A 22268-nucleotide genomic window follows, 5' to 3' on the forward strand; every position below is an offset into this window, starting at 1 on the left:
AGTCAATAACCATCTTATTTTAATACTAAAACATTTTGGTAGATGAGTAGATCCATCATGCCACGTGGTTGCATCCAGACCATGTGTTGCAGTTGACTGCATTAAGGGCCCACATGATGGATAATACTAATCAAAGATTATCTTATCGTAAGAAACGGATATTATGCCATTAAAATTAAGTTCAGTCCAATTAATTAGAGACATTTGTGATCTACCCAAAAAAAAAAAAATCAAAATGTTTTCCATCGAACACGTGTTGAAGATTTATTTATTAATTTTAAATATTGATCAATATATACTAATTTCTTATAATTTGATGATTAGATACACGTTTTTTACACTGCAAATCCACGTCTGCAAACACGTATTCATTTTGACGAATCCCAATAAAAAATTTTAATTCCTCTATTAATGTTTTTTTTTTTGCTTGGCGAGTTGAGAAAAAGACAAAGAAAGAAGAATTCAGAATCTCATAATTAATCTGAGTAGAATTTTAAACCCGTCAAGCCTGAAATTCAGCTCTATAAAATTTATTTAGTTGAGTTTGAAATTTGATGAACCGGGTCGTGTGCGAATGAGTTGGTTAGAGCCCGATTCGAATTGAATTTTTTAAAATTTTTCTTGAATTCCGCTCAAGAGCTTGCGAGCAAGGTCTGCTGATTTATACTTCTATAAAGTGGCTCGTTTGTTAATGAACCGGCTGGAACTCGATCCGAACTCAATTTTTCTTGAGTTGAGCTCAAAAGCTCCGGCTGGGCTGACTTACACCCCTGTCCAGAACCTACAAGATCCAATCAATGAGACAAGTAAATGGTGTATATTCAAATCAGGGAGTAGTCTCTTTTCTGACGCGAACTGTAGGCCCCATTGGCACCCATCACCACCACGTGTAACACCGCGTAGAAGGAGCAACAAAATAACGTCCACTAGCTTTTATTTCACTACTGACACCATCACATCCACCTCTCTCTCCTCCTCCTCTCTTCCCTCCATGATCTGTTATATACTATAATAATACTCTTTCTGTCTCCTTGTGTTTAAATTTTGTTTGATATATTATACAAACAAGAGAATTGGCGAGCAACATGGAGAAGCCTCTGCTAGGAGAAACCAGCAGCAATGCCAGTTTTAGGCGCAGAGATAGAACGGGGACGTTTAATCGCCGTTCTGATGCAATTACTTATGGTTCTCGTTATCAGAAGGCAGCTGCTCTTGTTGATCTGGTTAGTTTCTACATTGTATTTAATTCCGTTTTATGCGATTATGATCGCCGTTTTGTATAATGCTTGAATCTGAATTACAATGTTTTGTATGATTTTATTGCGTTTTTTAATATTGGCAGGCGGAGGATGGAGTTGGTCTACCAGAGGAAATTCTCGGTCAATCGAACTTTGAAAGTGCTGCGAAGTTATATTTTATCTATACTCAATTTGATATTGTTTGGACGCTCAATTACTTTGCATTGATAGTTCTCAGTTTCTTAGAGGTTAGTCAGCTTTTTATATTTTGGTTTTGATTATCTCAATTGTGCAGATCGGGAAAGTTAACGGATTTTTGAAAAGAGAAAGAATTGTCTCTTTAATGCTTGCTTATATGATTTCCATACATTGTTTTGGGAACCTGTGCAGAAACCTTTATGGTGTGTAAATTATACTGTACATTCTTGCAACGACAGGGACTACTTCTATCTTGGGCAGTTGCCTTACTTAACTGCGACAGAGTCTCTTATCTATGAGGTAAGTAACTGTTAGTAACAGTTAATAGCATATTTATCGGAAAAGACCCAATCTTTGGATATGGTCTGTTGGAAGTTACATGGTTTCTGGTTTCTTCTGCAGGGGATAACTCTCATTATACTCGCAGCACATATTTTCTATCCAATTTTATATGAAGGGTCCCGTATCTTTTGGAAAAATCCTTTGAATCTGTTTAAGGTAACGCCTTTCTTTCCCTTTTGTGCTCAAGAATACAGGCAGCTTTGTCCTTTCAAGCAGGCTGAACTATTGCATATTCTATTTTGATTGCACCTCCAACTTGTGCAGTTCCTTAACGTTCTGTTTTGCTATTGAAATAGACCTAGCATTTAATAATTTCATTGCTTCCTGTAAATTTTTAAGCAAAGAAGTTTACCGTCTCGAAGCTATGTGAACAGCTAGAAAATTTTCTTAATATCTTTAAAATTTGTCATGTTGGTAACAGAGCACTTCTGCAAATACTTGATTGTTGGTACTGGATATTGTTGCCATAGAAATTGTGATATTGTTCTCTAGACTACTGAATTGCATCAAAATCCGTCTTTGCATTTTACATGTCATGTTGTTATCAACAAGATGTTTTCAGAAAATGTGTGTGCATGGCTTCATTTCCATTACCATCCCCCTCTCGTACAGAAAGCTTGTGTGATAATATTTCATCTTCCTTCTTCGTCTTGATTGAATGGCCAAGATCTCTATTTTACAGCATCAATATGATTTACTGATAACTTGAATGTTATGCTTAAGGACATGCTTTCTATTTCTTTCCCTGATGATGCCTTTTTTTGGTATTTGTTTTCAGGTGTTTTGCCTGTTAATTTTGCTTGCTGATTTGCTGGTTTATGTTCTCTATTTGTCTCCCGTGGCCATTGATTATCTTCCTGTCAGGATTGCTCCATATATAAGAGTTGTTTTCTTTATCCTTTTCATCAGGTAGCATCTGATAATAATTTTCGATTCCCATGTAAACTCATTATCTGTGCACGCATCATGTGAAATTTAGAGTTTAGAAAAGCTCTGCCTTGTGCATTATGATCTTTCTTGGGCATCATGCATCAACATATGTTACGAAGTTCAAAATGTTAACTTGTTATTCAGCTTGAGGGTATGAACTTCATCATACTTGACACATGATATTTATTTATTTTGTTAACTTATTAATTCATTGTACTCTCTATATTCTATAATTTGATCCTATTTGTATTCCACACCTCTTTTGTGGTAACATCTCTTTCTGTAAGGTGTCATCGTAAGACTATTCCAATTCCCACTGCTCTCTGATATGGGGACATCTTTTATTCTTCTTTTTTTGGTTAGTCACAACTCACAAGAAATGCTGCTTAGATAATTAAGAAGTTGGTAACAAGAACAAAAATATTGTTCTCTTTTCATATCCAGTGAAGTTCGAACAAGAAATGGTTTGAGACTGCTGTAACATGGACTTCCCATATATTTCGGGGAAAGAGATTCTTTTAAATTCTTGGGAAAAAAGAAAAGCTTCGCGAGACAGCATGATGTGTTCTTTTTATGTTCCAGTTTTGGATCCTTACTTTAAAGTAGTCTTTCCCCTAGAAATTTGCAGATGAATGGATGAACTACAACCATCCTGGAGAAATAATAAATCTTTTGAGGTGACATAAATTAATTACTTTATAGGCAGTCTTAACGTCCTTCTTCCTTCTTTTTAAATGGATAGATATTGTGGTGTAACGAAGCATTGATTTCCCACAATTTTTTCTCGTCCGTGCATTAAAAGAATAATCTTGTAGGATAAATTGATGGAGCTACAAAGGATTTCTAATGGCCCAGAGACTAGAAAGTTGATACAGTTTTTTACCAACTATTTTGTGAAGGGAAATGCTACCAGAGTTGGGGTCTAAAATCCATTTCTGACTTATTCTTTTCCTATTATGCTGAACATTTCTAATATTGTTTTGGCCTATCAAACTACGTAGGCTTCCTGATTTGATGTTTGTTCATTTCGTTATGACCTCAGGGAATTGCAGAATAGCATCGTCATTCTGGCTGGAATGCTTAAGACATACTTAAATGTTTTGGTTTGTTCACTACCCTACCATCCTGTGCTTATCATTTCTGATGCCTGGCTTGCAACCAACCTTAATTTGTAAATGTTTCCTCAGATTGCCATTAGAATTTTAATATTGGATATTTTACTGAAATTTCTCTTCTATTGTTTTCTGAATTTAATATGCTTGTTAGCCATGAGAATACATATTACAATAACAACTAAGCCTTGGTCCCAGTTTGGGTTGGCTATATGAGTTCTTTGTTTCCAGGATCCACTTTGATCAAAATTAATAGCAATGCGAAGCAAAATATAAGTCAAAAAAAATTTTGAAATACTTTTTGGAGAAAAAATTTTTGAAAGTGGAATTGTAAATCATTTAATATATTAATAAATAGAACAATTGAATAAGGTCGTTATTTCTTCCATGGCTGATTATTGTCTATTTTTGAATTGCAGGCTCTATTGCTATTATTTCTTCTGTTTTCGAGTTGGCTAGCCTATGTCATGTTTGAAGATACCCAACAGGGAAAAACAGTTTTTACTTCATATGGTACAACATTGTACGAGATGTTTGTGTTGTTTACAACATCCAACAATCCAGATGTATGGATACCTGCATACAAGTAAGCCTGAAAATCCATTTCGGGTGATCCTTTTGTTTATTTGTTTTAAACTTTTCAATCCAGAAGCATAACTGTAATGTTGGTGTCAAAATTGAGGAGTATTACCAAAATAAAACAGGGGAAATGTTAGGTTCAGGAGAACATCCTAAATAAAGTAAAGATGAGAGAAATTGAGGATTCATGTAAACCAACCCCAAATTGTTTGCAATTCTGATTTTATTCCATATTCAATGGGCATCTTGGTGCTTTGAGGCACCCCCAACCGAAGACTCTGAAGACTAGACCTTTTTGAAAACACTAGAATAGCAAAATATTATACATCATCTTAAGAATAAAGCACAGCCTATGAGAAACTGATGTGAACTAAATTTCACAGTGCTTTATGATTCACGAGTGATAATTAGTATGACTTCAACTTGTGCAAGCTAGTTAAAGATACAAAACAAACCTCGTTGCTATTGTAACATAAAGAAGCACTGCAAAGTTAAATACTCTCTCTATGTATTCCCCTTCAGGTTCTGCACTTTTAATCTATTAGATAGGCTTATTCATAAGCTTCTGCTTGAGAACTTTGAATAGAAGAGTTGTAAATTTTTTTTGCAGTAGCAGTCTGCTTAAAGTTTTATATGCCTTTTGCTTTCCTGCCCTGTTTTAGGTTTCATATGGTAGAATGCATTCATTTTTTTTTCCTTTTTTTGTCCATGCTATGTTAATTAAGATGAGGTACAGATGGTGAATAATGCATGTAACCCAGATTCCATTATTTATTATCTGATTTTCTTTTTCAGGGCTTCACGGTGGTATTCCCTGTTTTTTGTTCTCTATGTGCTACTGGGAGTGTACTTTGTCACTAATTTGATCCTTGCTGTTGTATATGACAGCTTCAAAAGTCAGGTATAGTTGTATGTGTGAAAAAGAAGGCATGCAACTTGTATTGATGTGGTCTTTCTCTCATTTTCAACTTCTGATGCTGTTTCTTTTAAATATCTCACTGATTCTCATAAGGTGTTTCTTATATTTTCAAGAATAAACCTAAACATAAATGCTTAAATCTTCATTTTGTTGTAGCTTGTAAAACAAGTTTCTGAGGCTGACTGCACAAGGAAAAGAATGTTGGTGAAAGCCTTCAATCTCCTTGATAAAAATGTAAGTTTGATGACCTCTCAACGTCCCATCATTAGTTATATTTGTGCATGCGTAAGCCCCATTTGGGTTCTCCAAAATTTCATCTTTGTGCTTAATGCATGATTTTCCACTTTCAGAAAACATCCTTGATGTATTAGAATGAAATCTTAAAAAGCTCTTGTTTCAGGGAGGAATGTCACCCCAAGTTCTTGATTGGCATGAAATCATGAAAAATAAGTTTTAGAAGAAGGAAACTCCAAACAGAAAATTTTCACATTATGGAGTTTAGCAATTAGCAAGGCTTTTATAAATGGACAGAAGTGATGAGACAATTTTAATTTACAGCAATTACACGTAGCATTTCTTTTTTTGTTTTTTTCTTTTTTAATTTGTAGCGGATGTACCACTAATGAAGAGGCTCCATTTTGTTTTCTTTCCTGATGATTTGAGTTTCTTTAGTGGTATGTATAAAACATTGATTATACTGCCACTTAGGTTAATGCCAATAGGTATATGTATACAATTGCTTGATCTGATTGTGAATGCATGTTATATACATAGTGTGTACATCTGCATAATGTACTTCATATATGCTGAGTAAGCTATTGTGGCGCTGTTGTCTAACTATTTCCAAGACACTACTTATATACTTTAGTTAAGAGAGAAATTTCAAAAATATCCTACATGAATAAAACATTTTTATGAAGTTTTACTTCATTAAAAATGTCCACTAGTTTGATTTCTTTAATTTCAAGGATGGAGCCACTTTTTCATTTTCATGCTAATTGTAATTGCTATCATTTTCTTTTACTGCACTTATATTATTGTTTATGGCAAATTTGATTTGGATTGCGGTTCTTTATGCTACAGAATGTTGGATATCTTAAGAAGGACCAATGTATTCTTTTGTTTGAAGAATTGAACAAATACAGGTATGTTCATGTTAGTTTCTTCAATACACTTCTGGATCATGCCCATAAATCTGAAACCTTGCTTCTGATGGATTTTTTAAGAACCCTAACTTGTAGTATGTCATGCCTAGCAATGGAAAAGAAAACATCTGTAAAGTGAAGAGGTGCCTCCATATAGGAGATACTTAAACCACTAGGCGGTTTATTTGCTGAAGTCCAATCAGGATCAGTGAACCATAAAACAACATACTCATATTTAACACTGGAATGTAAGATTTTTCAGTGAAGAAATCACGAATTTATGGTTTTCAGATATTTGGTGGGAATGTTTCTGTATGATTTTTTGAGCTTTATTCGTGAGGACGTTCTGTATTATTTTTCTTTTAAGTTTCGTATTTATGTATGCAAACCTTTAATATTAGGACCCTGCCAAAAATCTCAAAAGAAGAATTCCAGCTTATATTTGATGAACTGGACGATAGTCATGATTTCAAGGTACGTTCATGTCTCTTGTTTGAATATATTACATTTTTTTTTTTTTTTTACATCATTTTAAATACATAATCGCATATTTAGATATCAAGGTCAAATTTCTTAAATCAATCATTAATAATACGTGCGCAGCAGTAAAAGTTTTAAGCTTCAAAGGTGCCATGGAAAAGCTCAAGTATTTACCAAATTTCGTTTATGCATAGATTGTTTCTGTTTCTCTTCTGGAATGCATGCAAATTTACGTGTGCATATAGACGTTCCTAGTCAAGATATATTGATTTTCAACCTCTACATGTGAAAAAACTGTCAAAAAATGGAATTTTTGACTCATGAAACATAGATTTGGCACCCAGATATTCTCATTTAGCAAAGTTACCATTGTTTTTCTTTTTCAATTTAATGGTTGGGGGATACATAAAAGTGCACAGATACATGAAAGTGCACAGAACATTCATTTTATATTAAGTAGTTATCTTTCATTTTTATTTTTGCTTCAAGCAGAGAGTTTGTATCATAATACAGTATTTTGATTCTAAGACACATTCTTATTCAATTTGTTTTATGTGACCTATGCTTCATGCTTATATCAGCATTAGTAAAAAAAAGGTGTAGTCATTCATCTGCTTTCTGGCTGGCATACTGCTCTTTGGGGTTGCCAGCTGCCATCCTCAATAAGATATGATTTGGTTATCATTTCTTGGTTGCTCATCATCCTTTAATACCTTTGTGGACTTTATCTTTTTTCTTATGTAGATCAACTTGGATGAATTTACTGATCTTTGCAATGCAATTGCTCTGAGATTCCTAAAGGAGGATGTCGTAAGTTATATTGTTATGATTCTTCTGAAATCAATCTCAAATAAACTCCTTACAGCTTTGAAATGGTGTTGTTGACTTGTGGGTTATGATTGCAGCCATCTGTCTTTGAGACATTTCCATTAGTCTACCGTTCACGTTTCTCCGAAAATCTTAAAGCATTTGTGAGGAGCCCTAGATTTGGATACTTAATATCCTTCATTCTTGTTGTGAATCTGATTGCTGTTATCATCGAAACAACGGTAAATTTCACAGAGATAATATCTGAAGTTTTTACTTGTCTTTTTATGATTATATTGAATTAAATCTCCTAGAAAGTTTGTTTTCTAGATATTTGAATTCTGAGAAAATTTGTTTGGTGAACCTGTGTTATTTTTAGCTCTAAAACAAACTTGCATTTTACTCGGAGAAATATGTGAGCTTTTGATTTTATTTGTTTTCCAGGCTCATGAGCTGCAATAAAAGTAACTCTGGTCCTTATTACATGTTTCAATTAAAATGTGATCTTAAAAATTGAATAATTTTATAAATATCTATATTCATCCCCTCTCCACTAGCCCTCCTGTTGCCTTTGCATAAAATGAGGATAGACAAAAAAGTAAAGATATTATATAATTTTGCTATGCAAGCTAATATCAAGCTAATCACCTCTGCTTTGACATGTATGAAGAGAGAAAAAAATTCGCCAATCATAACTGAAAATTTAAACACCAAGAGCATCTATTTAGTTACTTCCATGATATCTTTGACTATCTAAATATTGTCTCAGTTCTGTTAACCTTGTAATTTATTGATTTGCAGCTTGATATACAAAATAATTCTGCTCAAAAAGTGTGGCAAGTGGTAGAGTTTGTCTTTGGTATGTTGTCTTCTCACCTTATATATATTGTATTAACACTAAACGTCATGCATGTTCATGCACCAATCAAGATGAGGATGAACTCATAATACGAGCTACCTTTGCGTAATAAGAGTAAGTTATCATTGCTGTTTGTCTAAAACAGTTGTGCATTCCAGTCCTGAAGGCTAAATAGCTGCAATTTTTGGACTATGCACTTGATAATTTTAGAAATTTACCTGGTGAAAGTGGGATTTTAATGTTATCCACAGTTAACTGCCGATGAACCTTCTCTTTAATATATATTTTATCTTGGTTGATGTTTTAATGCTACTACACTCAGATTATGTAATGGATTTCATGGTTACCTGTTGTCCATCAGGGTGGATCTATGTTCTGGAAATGGCTCTAAAAATATACTCATTTGGGTTTGAGAACTATTGGAGGGATGGTCAAAATCGGTTTGATTTTCTGATCACATGGGTAATAGGTAATTTCTTTGCATAATCATTGCCATGAGTTAATTCCTTTCTCCTTCAATGAAATTATTTGGATGTGCATAATTTCTTTCTCCTGATGTTATTCATTTCTGGTGATATTCTATCATCACAATTCGGTGTTGTATTATATTTTGTAAAAACTTTTAGGATTTGTTGTGCAAAGAAACAGTTGATTGTAGTCATTTGCTGTTTGTCTCTGATTGAATGAGTGAATTTCTGACCGCATAGGGTAATGTGGTAAATATTAATTACTTAATCTTGTATCTTTTTCCCACTCTGATGATCCAAGTTTCTATGAAACAACAATCCTTGTGTTCTATAATTTAAAACTTGGGATGGAGTTTATCTTTATGTTCTGGTTTCTTGGAATTGAATTTGTGCTCCATTTCCTTTCCGTGACTCATTCTAGTTTCCATGTTTGGATCTAAGAAGAACCACAAAAGGGAAAAAGTTCGATATTCAAACCCACATTTGAACCTAGAATCCATAATGGAAATAGCTCAATGACAGTCATTCTTCAGGCCATTGCCAACCTTCTACACTGTTTGCCCAATAATTCAAAATGGAACATTTTCAGACTTACGATAATGGGGCATCTAAAAGAATGACTATTTGTGATTTCCATGGACCATGTTCTTAGAATGCTTGTTTACAACAAATCAAAAAAGAGGAAGAAAAAAGAAAAAGAAAGCAAAAACGCATATAAATTCTGTAGGAAGAGAGTTTTCATAAGGCAATCATAAAGGAATATGCTTTGAAGCTGTCAAATATGCTTTGAAGCTGTCATGTCTCTGACTGTGGTTCATTACTGCATTTTAGGGTCAAAAGAAAAGAGTATTTTATTAACTGAAAGCAGGCAATACCCCATGTTAAGTTCTATGAGGAGGCCATAATCCTGAAGGCCTAAAACACTTCAAAACAGAGACCATATGCATAAATTTGTTCCAACACTATCTGCTGAATGAGAACTGCAAAGGACATACAGTATTTTCTCTGACTTGCATTATTAACTGTCTTTTCATTTTTTTGGACCTGCAATTTGTCTAACTGAACTGATTTAGTTCCAAATTCTATCACAGTGGTGTTATTCTGAGCTGTCTTCTTTCTACATGATAACAAGAAAGAACATAATTTTGTTTCTAATGCTCTTGTTATTTGAGGCCACAACACATTTACCATGACAGTAGTTTTACATTTGCAGTTATTGGAGAAACTATAACTTTTGCATCCCCTCATGGACTGACTTTTCTTTCAGATGGAGAATGGTATGGAATTTAATCTTCATATCTGGCTAATGTGTATCTTTACATCTTCTACATCATACTCTCCTCTGATACCACCTTTTATTTAAAATGAAGGTTTACTATAGATTGTTCTGCTTGTGAATGATGAAAAACTAGTGGGATGATTAGGGTGACCTTATTTGCTCTGTTTATATTAACCAAGATGTTCATTCAATGGAGTAACTTCTTAATAGAAATGCACAGTTTCTTGGCAGTAAATCGCCCAGAATTAAGGGCAAGGCTTGCCTGTAGCCTACATATCCAAAGATTACAATTATCAACTAGTTGTTGTAGGAAAGCAAAAGAGACACATATTGAGTAATGTAGTGTTTTGAAGATCTCTGAGGTGCTCTATGACGGTAATATTATTACTTGTGAGTATTGTATAATCTAAATTGAGGAACTTTTACATATTCGGTTTGGTTCAGGTATCTATCAATAAAATATTAAAACTGAAATATTTCGGCTCAGTTGAACTGAATGCTCACTCCTAAGTACCATTATTCTTCTTGTTTGAGCTTCAAGTTTGTAATACATTGTTAGCTTCATTCTAGTTCCAGTTTTCAACATTTTTGCTCTACTTGTTAATCTGTTATTTTATACTGTGAACATAGAATTCCCAGTTGAAAATTGTAAGTTTATTATTTGTAATACCAATCTATTCTTTCGTTGTTTGCAGGATACGTTACCTCCTCCTGGCTAGAATGTTAAGATTAATAAGGTTGTTGATGCATGTTCAAAGTTACCGAGCTTTTGTTGCCACATTCTTAACCCTCATACCAAGTTTGATGCCATATCTGGGCACAATATTTTGTGTCTTATGTATATATTGCTCTCTTGGTATACAGGTACATTGGATGCTTTTGACTTGCAATGAGAAAAGTTTGAACTAAGTTTCGTTTTCCCTATTATTGTTCTTTAGCATTATCCAGGGGCAACATATTAGAACAGATATATCGATAAAACTGTGGGTATAATTTGTATGCATATGATTAACATAATATTTATAGTTAGCTAAAGTTTTCATCTTCTTTTTCACTTTGCTCTTTGGTTGGTTGCTTGTGTTATCTGCTCGTCATTTCTTAGAATGGCATATCTTTGGGGGCATTAGCAGTTCTATACAATCTGCCTGGTGATATTCCCTTAATTTGATGCGAAAAAATTTCCCATACTTACTTGAATTTGTAGATCTTTGGTGGACTTGTCAATGCTGGAAACCCCGATCTGGAAAGCACAGATCTTGCTGAATCTGAGTATCCTTTTTACTTATTAATAATGGCTTTTTTTTCATGCACCTGTAGTTCATACAAGCAAACAGACTTTGGCACTAGATTAGCCTCTAATCTCTCTGTAGATTGCCGAACTAAAATTTTGTGCAAATGTCCTTTGTCATGATCCTGATCTACATAATTATCAACTAATGTTTGCATTTTCGTCTGAGGTTGACTGCATCTAGAATTGATTATTTCTCCTTATAAGATTTTATGATTAGGATAACTTTCAGTCACTCAAATTCAATTTCCTTGACAAATCAGCTATTTACTTTTCAATTTTAATGACTATCCAAATGGAATGGTGACACTTTTTAATTTGCTAGTGATGGGGAATTGGCAAATCTGGATGCAGGTATATTACACTTCTCGACTTTCTACATCTTGGTCTGTTTTTGTTCACTTTCATTGTCAAGGTTTAATGTATGGTGTGGAACCTACTTGTTCCTATATTCCCTTGTGCATGTTTTCATAGCATAGTTGTACTAAAACTTCCATTCCTCGTCTGTTAATGCATAATCTTGCACATATAGTTTTGGAGTTTCTTTGTTCTGCCATAATGGCAACAGAAAACTTGACACCATAGGAGTTGGATCAGGCAGTGGGTTATGTTGGAAACTACTAGGACCAGCCTAAGAATACCTTCCAACCTAAAGACAAGATTGATACACTCCAAACCGTATGGACCATGTCAAGGTGGCCAAATTCCATGATGCAGGCAGGCAACAAAAGAGGCAGTGGCATATTTGATTTTTCTTTAAGGCTTAAAGTTTTTTATAGCGGAGCAAAGAAAACTTTTATATGGTTGCCTTCTTCACTTAGTCCCATTCTTGGAAATAGGAAGACAATACTGTTTAGTAACATTGTGAATCTATGAAAGGAAAAATAAAAGCCCCTAATGCATACGTTAACCAATTTCACTTTAAATTTTAAGAAAAAATTCTATCAAGATGTTTCTGTCATAAACTTCTGGGAACTTCTAGTGACGTTGAAAATCTCTTGAGAAACACGTGTTATATGCTGGAGATGTTGCTTTGCACATGACATTCAACAATATTATAGAAGTAATTTTTTCCTGTTTTAACGTTTCTGCTCATTTATTCTATAATTACTGGAACATTGTTTTATGGTACCATGTCAGGGTTATAAGCAATTGGCTGGAAGTTCTTGGACCCTCGTATATTTTATCAGCTTCTACCTTATAACTGTCTTATTACTTTTGAACCTGGTAAGCCTTGTTCAGTGCTGCATCAATAATGTAATCTTTTTTCACATGTTTTATGTATTTGCAAAGGCAATAACTTCTAGAAAATAACACATCAATTTGAGAGATATACATATTCTTGAATCTGTTAGTTTCAAAAGATAAGTTGCACCAAAACGTTAAAACGCATTGCTCTCTGGGTTAAGGATGAGGTTTACAAACTAGCGATAAATTTCGAGGCTTCATTCATGGTTGTTAACCCACTTCTGTCATTGCATTGATTTTTCTTCTATGATATTATTGATCTGTATGCTGTGGCAATCTCCTTGTTTCCTGGAATGAATTAGTTAAGGATTTTATAAAATGTACAACCTAATAATTACTTTTTCTAATTTCTTTCAGGTGGTTGCTTTTGTGCTGGAGGCATTCTTTGCTGAAATGGACCTTGAGAAACCAGAAGAATGTGAAGATGAGGTGTGTTCCTGTTGTCTATTTTGTTTCAGAAAGCAAAATTTGAGTCCTGTTTACAGGTGGATATTGATGCAGGATCTTGCATTACGTTATTTAAATTATTTAGGAAAAGTGGTGGCAGGTTGAAAAGTCCTCTTAATTGTTTTAGGTTTAGTTCACAAGCTTGGTTCAAAGTTCAAACCCTGTCCCCATTGCAAAATTATCGTATTTTGAGTTGCAAATGCTCCCCATCATTGACCTGTGGCTGACTAAGAGATTTATCGTGTCTTTATATACAAATGTTATTAGCATCCTAAATTTGTATAAGTCGAAGAGTATCAAGCTTTGCATTTACATAATATTTTACTAGGAACTACTTAGTAAATGCATTTGCTACATACACTTCTTACAACTATTGACATTTTACATTAATAAAGTGCATATTAGTGCTGAAAGAGTCGACAACTAGTCACCTTAGTAGGAACTATTCACTGTGATACTGCATCTTTATGATGAAGTTCGAGTTCTTGCCTTTTTTTTTCTCCTATCGCGTGGTGATGTTCACCTCACAGCTTTACTTAACTACTGAATCTAAATGGTGCTTTTTTTCCTTTTCAATCTAGGATGCAAGAACTTCAAAACCCCGCCGCATTGGGTATGTGCCTCAACTGGATATGGAAATGAAATAATTATAATTTACTCTTTAGCCTTAGTGCTACTGAACCGTGAACTTACTGTTTTTGATTTTTGCAGAACAAAATCTCGTAGTCAAAGAGTTGATATTCTTCTCCATCATATGTTGAGCGCTGAGCTTCATGATAATCAGTCCTCCAACGCATAAAGCTTCTCAATATGTCATTGTGGTAAGTGAATTAAATATCAATGTCTCTCATTTTTGGTATACATGAATGTGAATCGTAAAATTTATTTACAAATGTTAAATTTTGTTTAGTTGTATGGAATTTCATCAAATTGAATTTACAGAAACTAAATGTTTGTTTTTTTTCATTCATAACCAATATAAAAAACATAATACCATAGGGTTCTAATTTTCATTTCTTTATGTGAAACGAGCCACAATTTTAATTTTTGTCGCTTAGCAATCTAAACAAGTATTAATTGTACAATAGCATAAAAAATTATGATATGGTGTATCCAGATCTTGATGAGTTCTTCATTTTCTGTTATTGCAGTTCTGCTTTCTTAACAGAGTTGTCAACTGTGGAAAAATTGCAAGAACTATCTACGAAAGCTTTCCTTGCTTGCTTTAGGAGCTGAATTGTTCTACAAATTGAAATTTCATTGAAACAGATCTTAAAAATAGGACATCAGCCATCTTCAACTAGCATGAAATACTCCATAAAATATTGAGTTATAGACATTATGTAATAGACTACAGAAATATAAATCTTGAAGAGCTTGGAAGTCTGTTTCGACATGTATTTGTTTTTTGGAAGAGTTCTTGTGCTTTCTTGTTTTCTTCTACTGATTCAAAATGAGATCTTTCCAATTATTTCTCATAAATTTTTCTTTTTGGGGAAAAATTTATTAGATTTGTTTGGTCAAACAATGAAAAACAGAATAATGGAAACGTTAGTTCTTAATTTTGAAGATAAAGTTGTTTGGTATTAAGGAATCAAATTCAGTCACACCACCTGAATTGATTGACAGACAGTTATTCCTTGTATAGTAATCTAATTCTTATTAAAAGAAAAAAGTTAGATTAATGAAATAATATAAATTTTGTCTCGTGATAATTACCCCAGCATGTGGCCTATGACATCAACCCATTTGTACATAAAATAAAAAGATATGAAGAGATTTGGATCAATGTTTCCTAGTGACAAATTGACCAAATGGTTGAACCAAATTGAAGTCTCTCCATTCTATTCGTTGTTTGTGGATTTAGGACGTTTAGGAATCTGTGGGCACCAATCCCCTAAACTAGGAATCACTTTACTTTGGAATCATGCTGATTAAATACTAATGTACATACAACTCATGACTTAACGCACCTCCGTCCCGAAATATAAGTAGTTTTTGGATGATTATTTTATCTCAAAATATACGTCGTTTTAAATATTTTAATAAGTAATAAATGATATTTTTTTAATGTTACTTTTATTTACATTAGACATAGTAATTATTTTTACAAATTACTCTTGGTCTCAAGATAAAGGACAATTTAATTAAATTACTTTTAATTTTATTATAATTTAAAAGAATTAATTATTTTCTTAATGACCGTGCAAATATCTTAAATGACTTTGTGATTAGTGTGCTTTATTGCTTTGTCAAAAGCACTAAAGCAAGTTCATTATTATTAACAAAAAATCTCGAGTCTTGACCAGTGAGTTATCTCCTCCAAGGACAAGTTCAGTCCTTATATAAGGCCTTGATGAATGATCAAGCTGGATTGAGAGAGAGAAAGAGAGAGATGAGGAGCATTAAAGGAGAAGTGATGCTCAACACCCCAGCTGAGAAGGCTTGGGAGATGTATAGAAACGATGAAATCATTAGCAAAATCAATCCAGAAATGCTTGCTCTTGCTCAGTACATTGAAGGAGATGGCAGCCCTGGAAGTCTCAGGCTTTTCAAGCTTGGCCCTGGTCTCTCTCTTTCTCTGTCTCTCTCTCTCTCTCAGAGAACTAGACGGGAAATTTTTACTCTACATATTCATGTCGTTTTTAGTTAATCCAAACTTAACCACGTGACGTTTGTTATGTTTGATGTAGCCTTACGCAGCTACGTGAAGGAATCAGTGGAGAAGATAGAGAAGGTAGAAAAAGGAAAGTCAGTGACATACAGTGTTATAGGAGGTGACCTTAAGAAGATGTACGATCCATACAAAGTTACCTTCTCATTTATTCCTGTGCAAGGTAAAGAAAGAGAGCAATGCATAGCTGAATGGAAGGCTGACTTTGAGCTGTTGACTCCGGCAACCCCTCTGCCGGAGAAAGCCAGGGAAGCTGCCCTTTCATTTCTCAAGTCATTCGAGAAGTTCAACTTCTGAAATTACATCTATCACTATTATCTGTGTGTGTTCTTTCTTTGTTACTAATAAACAGAAATTATGTCTATACAGTGGTGTAACTGCAAAATGCTTTTTGCTTTTACCTCCAAAAACTAAATAAAATTCCAATAAACGGATTATGGAATATGTAGATGAAGGCTCAACGATACTTCTAATCTTGTTGGTACAGGTGGACTGAAATCTTCTAATGTTGGGATCTTTATGATTTTTGTAAAATCTCAACCTTAATTTTTAAGGATTAACCATCATTTTCAAGATACAACGAATCTTTTGATAACAAGAAATCTAATCAGTAACAAGATTTCCTTCTGACACCAACAGAAATGTAAGCTGTTTCACAGTTTAAACTCAGTGTTATCAAACCATTTGGTTTTTCTATTCGTTTGTAATCAGTAATCAGTGATAAAGAGCAATATGACAGATAGAAACTGCAATAGGACCTATTTATACTTTTTTAAAGCACGATAACATAAAGTTCAACCCTAAAAGAAATCCATTATGTTCAATATATGAACAAGAAAGCCAGAACATCCATTTTAATCGGATATGTGCAAAAATAAACTAAATCCAGTAGTACTTCTGTCATGCCATCTCCGTGTGATACTATATACGAACACCTGCCCAGAATCTAAAAGCTAACAGACTTCAAATTTGTCAAAATTGTAATAATAAAGGTATTTTGTAACCTGCCTTATGTCAGACCCACTGTCGATGACCCCACTGTACCCTCCTCGTGCTGTCAGCTTCTTTGGTATCATTTTTAATCAGTAATTCGAAACTGCTCACAATTGGTTGATCCAAATTTAGTGAAGTTTGTAATTAGAATATTTATCATTTTCTTTACTGCTGCTCTAAATTCAGGGGAGGAATTCCTCTCCGCTTGATCAATATCAACCACTCCATCATTAACTGCAACAGAACCCACTGTAGAACCATCTAGATAAGCTTTACATGCTACCAAAATATCTCGTGCGCGGATATGGAAATGACCGGTGACAAAATCTTCGAAATACTGCAATTGAAGTCAGTCAGTTGAATCACTTAGGAAGTCAAACTCGAAAATTTTTCAGTTATGCAAATGTCTAAAAACCTAAATCTAATACTCTTATTATGCTACACATGCAACCATTCAATCACATTTATAGACCATGATGCATGCAAACTCTAATTAAGTGGGCATGTGCAGTTAATGATACATTTCCAAACGGAAACTGTAGGAAACAGGTATTAAAGATTCCAGCCCATCTACACAATTTTTTTCAAAAAAGAAAAAAAGAAAAAAAGAAAAACAAAAAACAAATGCACTTCTTCCTGAGAAACATGTTTCTTTCTTAAAAATACAGCCCTACTAAACAACAAACTGACAAACCCATACTCTTTAACTGAGAAAACATATTTTAAGCCAGATACCAAGTAGAGAAAGCAAAATTCTATACCAATTCAAAGTCAGCTTCAGAAAATACATAAGCTTCAGCTCATGGGAAGCCCACCCAAAGAGAAATATAAGAGGTTCTTCACCCTCTTATGCATCAAATTTCTAAGCAAGAATTCATAAAACAGAAAGAGCAACATAATTTCAGATATTAATTCAATATACCTTAGGTGGCCTTCGAAGTGTGTACATCATTGTCTTCAAAGATAGGATAAACACATCCTCGTTATATTTCCTGGATCTTGTATCTCCTTCAGCACCGACATATGACCTTTCATATCCAGGCTCATTAAAGAAGGGCTTTGCATTGAGAATGAGAGCCTGAATAGAAACCAAAACTTGAAGCATGGTTGATGTCCCTGGGATCCACATCTCATTCTGCTTCCCACTCCAGGTCCCCAAAAGGCTAAGGCAGACTTTCCCACATTCATACAAATTTGGATTCAATCGAAGCCCTCCAGAGTAGTAGTACACCATCTAACAACAAAAAATAACAATTAAAACACAATATAGGATATTCAAAGTCTTGCAAGCAAAAAAAAAAAAACCACAAAGTACATACCGGGGGTGTTTTTGGATAGGTGGAAGGGAAGAGACAGTCAAAGACAAAAACTCCATCATGGTAGGGAGTACCAGCAGGTCCCACAATGACAGCCCTCAAAAGTTCCATCCTCGCTTCATAAACTCTAACATATATTGTATCTATTATGACAGTGGAAATGGAGAATATAAAGAGAGAAGAATCAATCAGTAACCAACTAATTGTCTAATAACAATAACAATTAACAAAAAGAAAGTAATGTTTAAACTTAAATAAAATAAAGGATAATTGCCAATAAGAGAGATGTAAGATGCATAAACTTTCAAAATCAAAACAAAACCACTGACGAACTTTTCATTAAAAAATAAATATTGAACTCACCTGGTAGGTCCTTCTCCAGAATTTTCCATTCCTCTTGAATTCTCTTTGCCCAACTTTTGGGCGGCTAACAAAAAGAGAGGATCAAAATAAGTTCACTGGCACATAATTTAATATAGATAAAAAACAGAAATAGGATTAGATACAAAGAGGAAGATTCATATGTGACTCGCTTACCTGCTCCTCCAAGAAGCCCATACGGTTGTAGTGATGATCTGAGAAATCTTCCACTGTATCAAATTGTTTAAAGTTCTTAAATTTGTGAATGATCTCATTTTCTTCATTGTCTACCACTTCCCCACTTGAACTTGATTCTGCAGTAACTGTAGAACTACTTGTAGCTGTTGCTGGACTTTGATTTTCAGAAAGGCCAGAAGTAATTGCCTTGCTTTTTCTTTCAGCAATATCTTGAAGACCATCTTTCCCCTTGCTTTCAGAAAGATTTGCAACAGTTGGAGTACTTGTACTAGGCGGGACAATTCCAGGAGGAGCGGGATCCTTCAGCCAAGGAAGTGATGCTTCTACTCCAGGGGGAAGATCCACATTATCAAATTGAGATTGGATAGCCAAATAATCATCTTCATACAAGTAGTCTACATTGTCGTCATAATCAGAAGCATCATCAACATAATCACCACCATCATCATAAACCTCATCATCATCATCGTGATATGACAAGTCAGAATTGGAACTGTTGACATTGTCTAAATTCATAGATCCAGTAGTCGAAATCTTAAGATAATCAATGATATCCACAGTTCCTGCTATACTGGTAGAGATCCCAGGATCACAAGATGAGGTATCCTGAGAAAAGACCAAAAATGGATACGAAACAATGATCGATATTCAGAGAAAAAGAAACTATCTTCATATAGCATACAATTGCTTCCAAGTTTTATTTCCAACAATATACCTTAATGTTATGAGGCCGTGAAGCACTGTAACCCACTTTTGATTTTCCCTTGGAATAAGTGTCAACATTTTCATGACCAACCAAAACTTCAGAAGGATCTAAATTACTTTCAACATCCATTACATCGCACAGGACAACCTAAACAAGAAATTGTGTCCTCAACATGGGAAAATACATAAAATGAAAGAAACACTTGTAAAGCATTTCATTCCAGAAGTGGTGTGATGTACTGGAACATTTCATGCACACTCGTGCATGGGCACATGCGAGGAATGGAGAAACAGAGTTCAAAGAAATGGATTAATAAGTGTCAATAAACATAACATTATGAGTATATTAAACTAAGATTAGTCGCCAATTTGACTAAATAGAGCCAGACTTCTAATACTGCACCCATGCAAGGGTTGACAAAACAAATCATTGGAGAAAGAAATTTATGCTACAGTGAAATTTCCATATATTGTTCTTAGGAATGATTTAATGCGTAGAAGTAGATCGAGCTGAAAGAAAGAATCGCATAAGTTACAGTAAGCTTAGAACACGGTAACAGGTCTTCAAAAATATTCAATTTGTCTTCTTAATGATATAAAACACATATATATAAACCCATAATCCAAACTCATCCAAATTCCAAACATACTATGCATTACCATTTTAAATTATAATGTAATCTTTTTTTTTTTTTTTTTTGAAGGTAATTATAATGTAATCTTACAAAGTCAAAGCCCAAAACTTCAGCCGCGGGATTCACTTTGAGTGACTCAAGCTTACATATTTAATATTTAGAACCCATTTGGCAAACGGAAAAACTCCAAAAAACAGAACAGGCATCATTCGAGAAGTCCGGAGTTTGTGCACAAAAGTGCAAAAAAGGGGGGCCAATAGTTAATAATGCTACAGATTAAGTAACTATAAAATGAACAGAGCAGATGCTTAATTTTGTCACAAAAAACTACAGAACAACCAGAAAATTCATATCCTATAATTCATTGGGCTACAGAGGTAAAAAAAAAAAAAAAAGAAAAAAGCACAACAAAATCACGATCAGAAAAAATAAAAAATAAAAAAAGACAATCAACATTATAAGCTCTTAATCAGAATTAAGAAGAAAATACACCGATTAAACTAAAAACAAACAATTCAATTCAAAATTTTTTAAACCCTGACGTTAATTTAAGTTGTGATCAAAAGCGAAAGGCACTTACCTCACTGTGCTTAAGTTTCTTGGAGATCGACGCTTGATCTTCCATATGAAGATCCATCAAAGCAATCCAATTCTATACAACACAGAACACGAGGAGCCGAAAGTGAATTTTGTTGCTAAGTCAACCTCTGATAAACCAGAACATGTTCTTCTGAAATTGAAAAATTGAAGTGTAAAAAACAAAAAGCGATCGATACCTGAGCTGAAAAGTCCCCAATTTTCTGTTTCTGTGCTTTTTGACGGATAGAGAGAGAGTCATAAAGAGAGTTGTCTCTGTGTTTGGATGTGTATAGGATAGAGAGTTCCGTTCGCGCCTTATTAGGTGAGTTCTCTATCGTACGCTGGAAGGGAACGATAAGCGATGGTACGGGGTGGTCAATTCTATTTTTTGAATATAGAACTCGTGTTTCGATATCTTGGATGCTGCTTCTTTGATTATGAGCGGCCCTGATCTATTAAAAGACGGCTTGGTTTATGGTATGGCGTCGTATAGCTGATTATTGCTGTTCGGCTTGTGGCATTTTCTACGTTGATGCTTATGAAGACCGATGACCATGAAAGTATCTTTATTCGTCGTAATCTAAGATAATTTTCTTCTTTTTTCTAATTAAATAATTAAGTCTTGTAAATTCATTATTTAGTGGATTAAGAAAGCATAAACTTATTATTAAAAGAGGGTTTGAATCTCTAACGTTTAATTTAAAAAGTATAATTTATTAATTTTGAAAGATTTTTTAATAAAAATAAATGGTTTAGATGATATTATTAATAAAAATGATAGAATTAAAAAATTTATAGAGGCATTTGGTTATGAAAATCAACGTTTCTATGAAAATTTATTTTGTATGAAAAGAGATTTTTAGAAAAATAATTACATAAATGTTGAATTAAATTGTTTCGATGATAACTACAATTTTCTAAAAAAAATTATATTTAATTAAATTATAAAAAATTTTAAAAATGTACTAGATTACACTATCATCCTTAATTTAAATATATTATATTTACTTAGTCTATAAAGATATCTTAAATATATCTATAATCTATAATAATATATATATTAAATATGGGAATTATTAAATATGACAAGAATATAACATAAAAATTCAATTTGATTTATATTCCTACCTCCTAATTGAGATTGAATATGAAATCAATACAACTATTCGAAATAAATCACCTTTATTTTGCGACTAATAAAATTAAGATTTTTAAAGATATTTTTTTAAATCTACAAATTTAATCCTCCTTTTAGTAGCAAAAATATTAATTATCTTACTTTTAATTTTCTAATTAGTTTTTTATAGATTTATTTTGGATTAATACAAGTTTAATTTTATTAATAATTTAATTTAATTCGTATTCTTGTTTTTCTTGTTAGAGTTACATATTTTTAATTCAGAGAAATTTAGTCATTATGATTTTTTGATTTCAACATTTCAATTGTATTCTGTTGACTATTTCAAGTCC

General features: G+C 33.5%; 3 protein-coding genes across 5 annotated transcripts; 2 read left to right on the forward strand and 1 right to left on the reverse strand.

The window, feature by feature from the left end:
* Window positions 1-598: 598 nt before the first annotated feature.
* Window positions 599-14734, forward strand: TPC1 (two-pore channel 1). Of its 2 annotated transcripts, XM_089719006.1 has the most exons (24): window positions 617-1223; window positions 1343-1486; window positions 1629-1736; window positions 1839-1934; window positions 2557-2687; window positions 3751-3811; window positions 4240-4406; window positions 5195-5300; window positions 5475-5552; window positions 6402-6463; window positions 6865-6937; window positions 7688-7753; window positions 7849-7992; window positions 8552-8609; window positions 8971-9078; window positions 10290-10353; window positions 11051-11219; window positions 11560-11624; window positions 11907-11997; window positions 12784-12870; window positions 13249-13320; window positions 13920-13951; window positions 14050-14159; window positions 14490-14734. In XM_089719006.1, exons 1-23 carry the CDS (start codon window positions 1086-1088, stop codon window positions 14135-14137), a joined length of 2208 nt encoding a protein of 735 aa, XP_089575132.1. In that variant the 5' UTR covers window positions 617-1085; the 3' UTR covers window positions 14138-14159; window positions 14490-14734. The 2 variants fall into 2 exon arrangements, with proteins under 2 accessions (XP_089575133.1, XP_089575132.1); XM_089719007.1 differs by lacking the exons at window positions 11560-11624; window positions 11907-11997 and having other exon boundaries at window positions 599-1223.
* A 905-nt stretch (window positions 14735-15639) lies between these two features.
* Window positions 15640-16454, forward strand: LOC149497958 (MLP-like protein 423). The gene is made up of 2 exons (XM_089719010.1): window positions 15640-15905; window positions 16032-16454. Exons 1-2 carry the CDS (start codon window positions 15695-15697, stop codon window positions 16307-16309), a joined length of 489 nt encoding a protein of 162 aa, XP_089575136.1. The 5' UTR covers window positions 15640-15694; the 3' UTR covers window positions 16310-16454.
* Window positions 16455-16745: 291 nt separating this feature from the next.
* On the reverse strand, window positions 16746-21145 carry LOC149497959 (putative ubiquitin-conjugating enzyme E2 38). Of its 2 annotated transcripts, XM_089719008.1 has the most exons (8): window positions 20996-21145; window positions 20800-20871; window positions 19595-19732; window positions 18859-19485; window positions 18685-18748; window positions 18325-18464; window positions 17928-18239; window positions 16746-17342 (listed from the first exon to the last, which is right to left on the reverse strand). In XM_089719008.1, exons 2-8 carry the CDS (start codon window positions 20854-20856, stop codon window positions 17091-17093), a joined length of 1590 nt encoding a protein of 529 aa, XP_089575134.1. In that variant the 5' UTR covers window positions 20857-20871; window positions 20996-21145; the 3' UTR covers window positions 16746-17090. The 2 variants fall into 2 exon arrangements, with proteins under 2 accessions (XP_089575134.1, XP_089575135.1); XM_089719009.1 differs by lacking the exon at window positions 19595-19732.
* Window positions 21146-22268: the final 1123 nt, after the last annotated feature.

Source organism: Jatropha curcas, chromosome 3 (assembly GCF_041381405.1).
Source record: "Jatropha curcas cultivar XTBG-Jc1 chromosome 3, XTBG_Jcur_1.0, whole genome shotgun sequence".
Classification (NCBI taxonomy): domain Eukaryota; kingdom Viridiplantae; phylum Streptophyta; class Magnoliopsida; order Malpighiales; family Euphorbiaceae; genus Jatropha; species Jatropha curcas.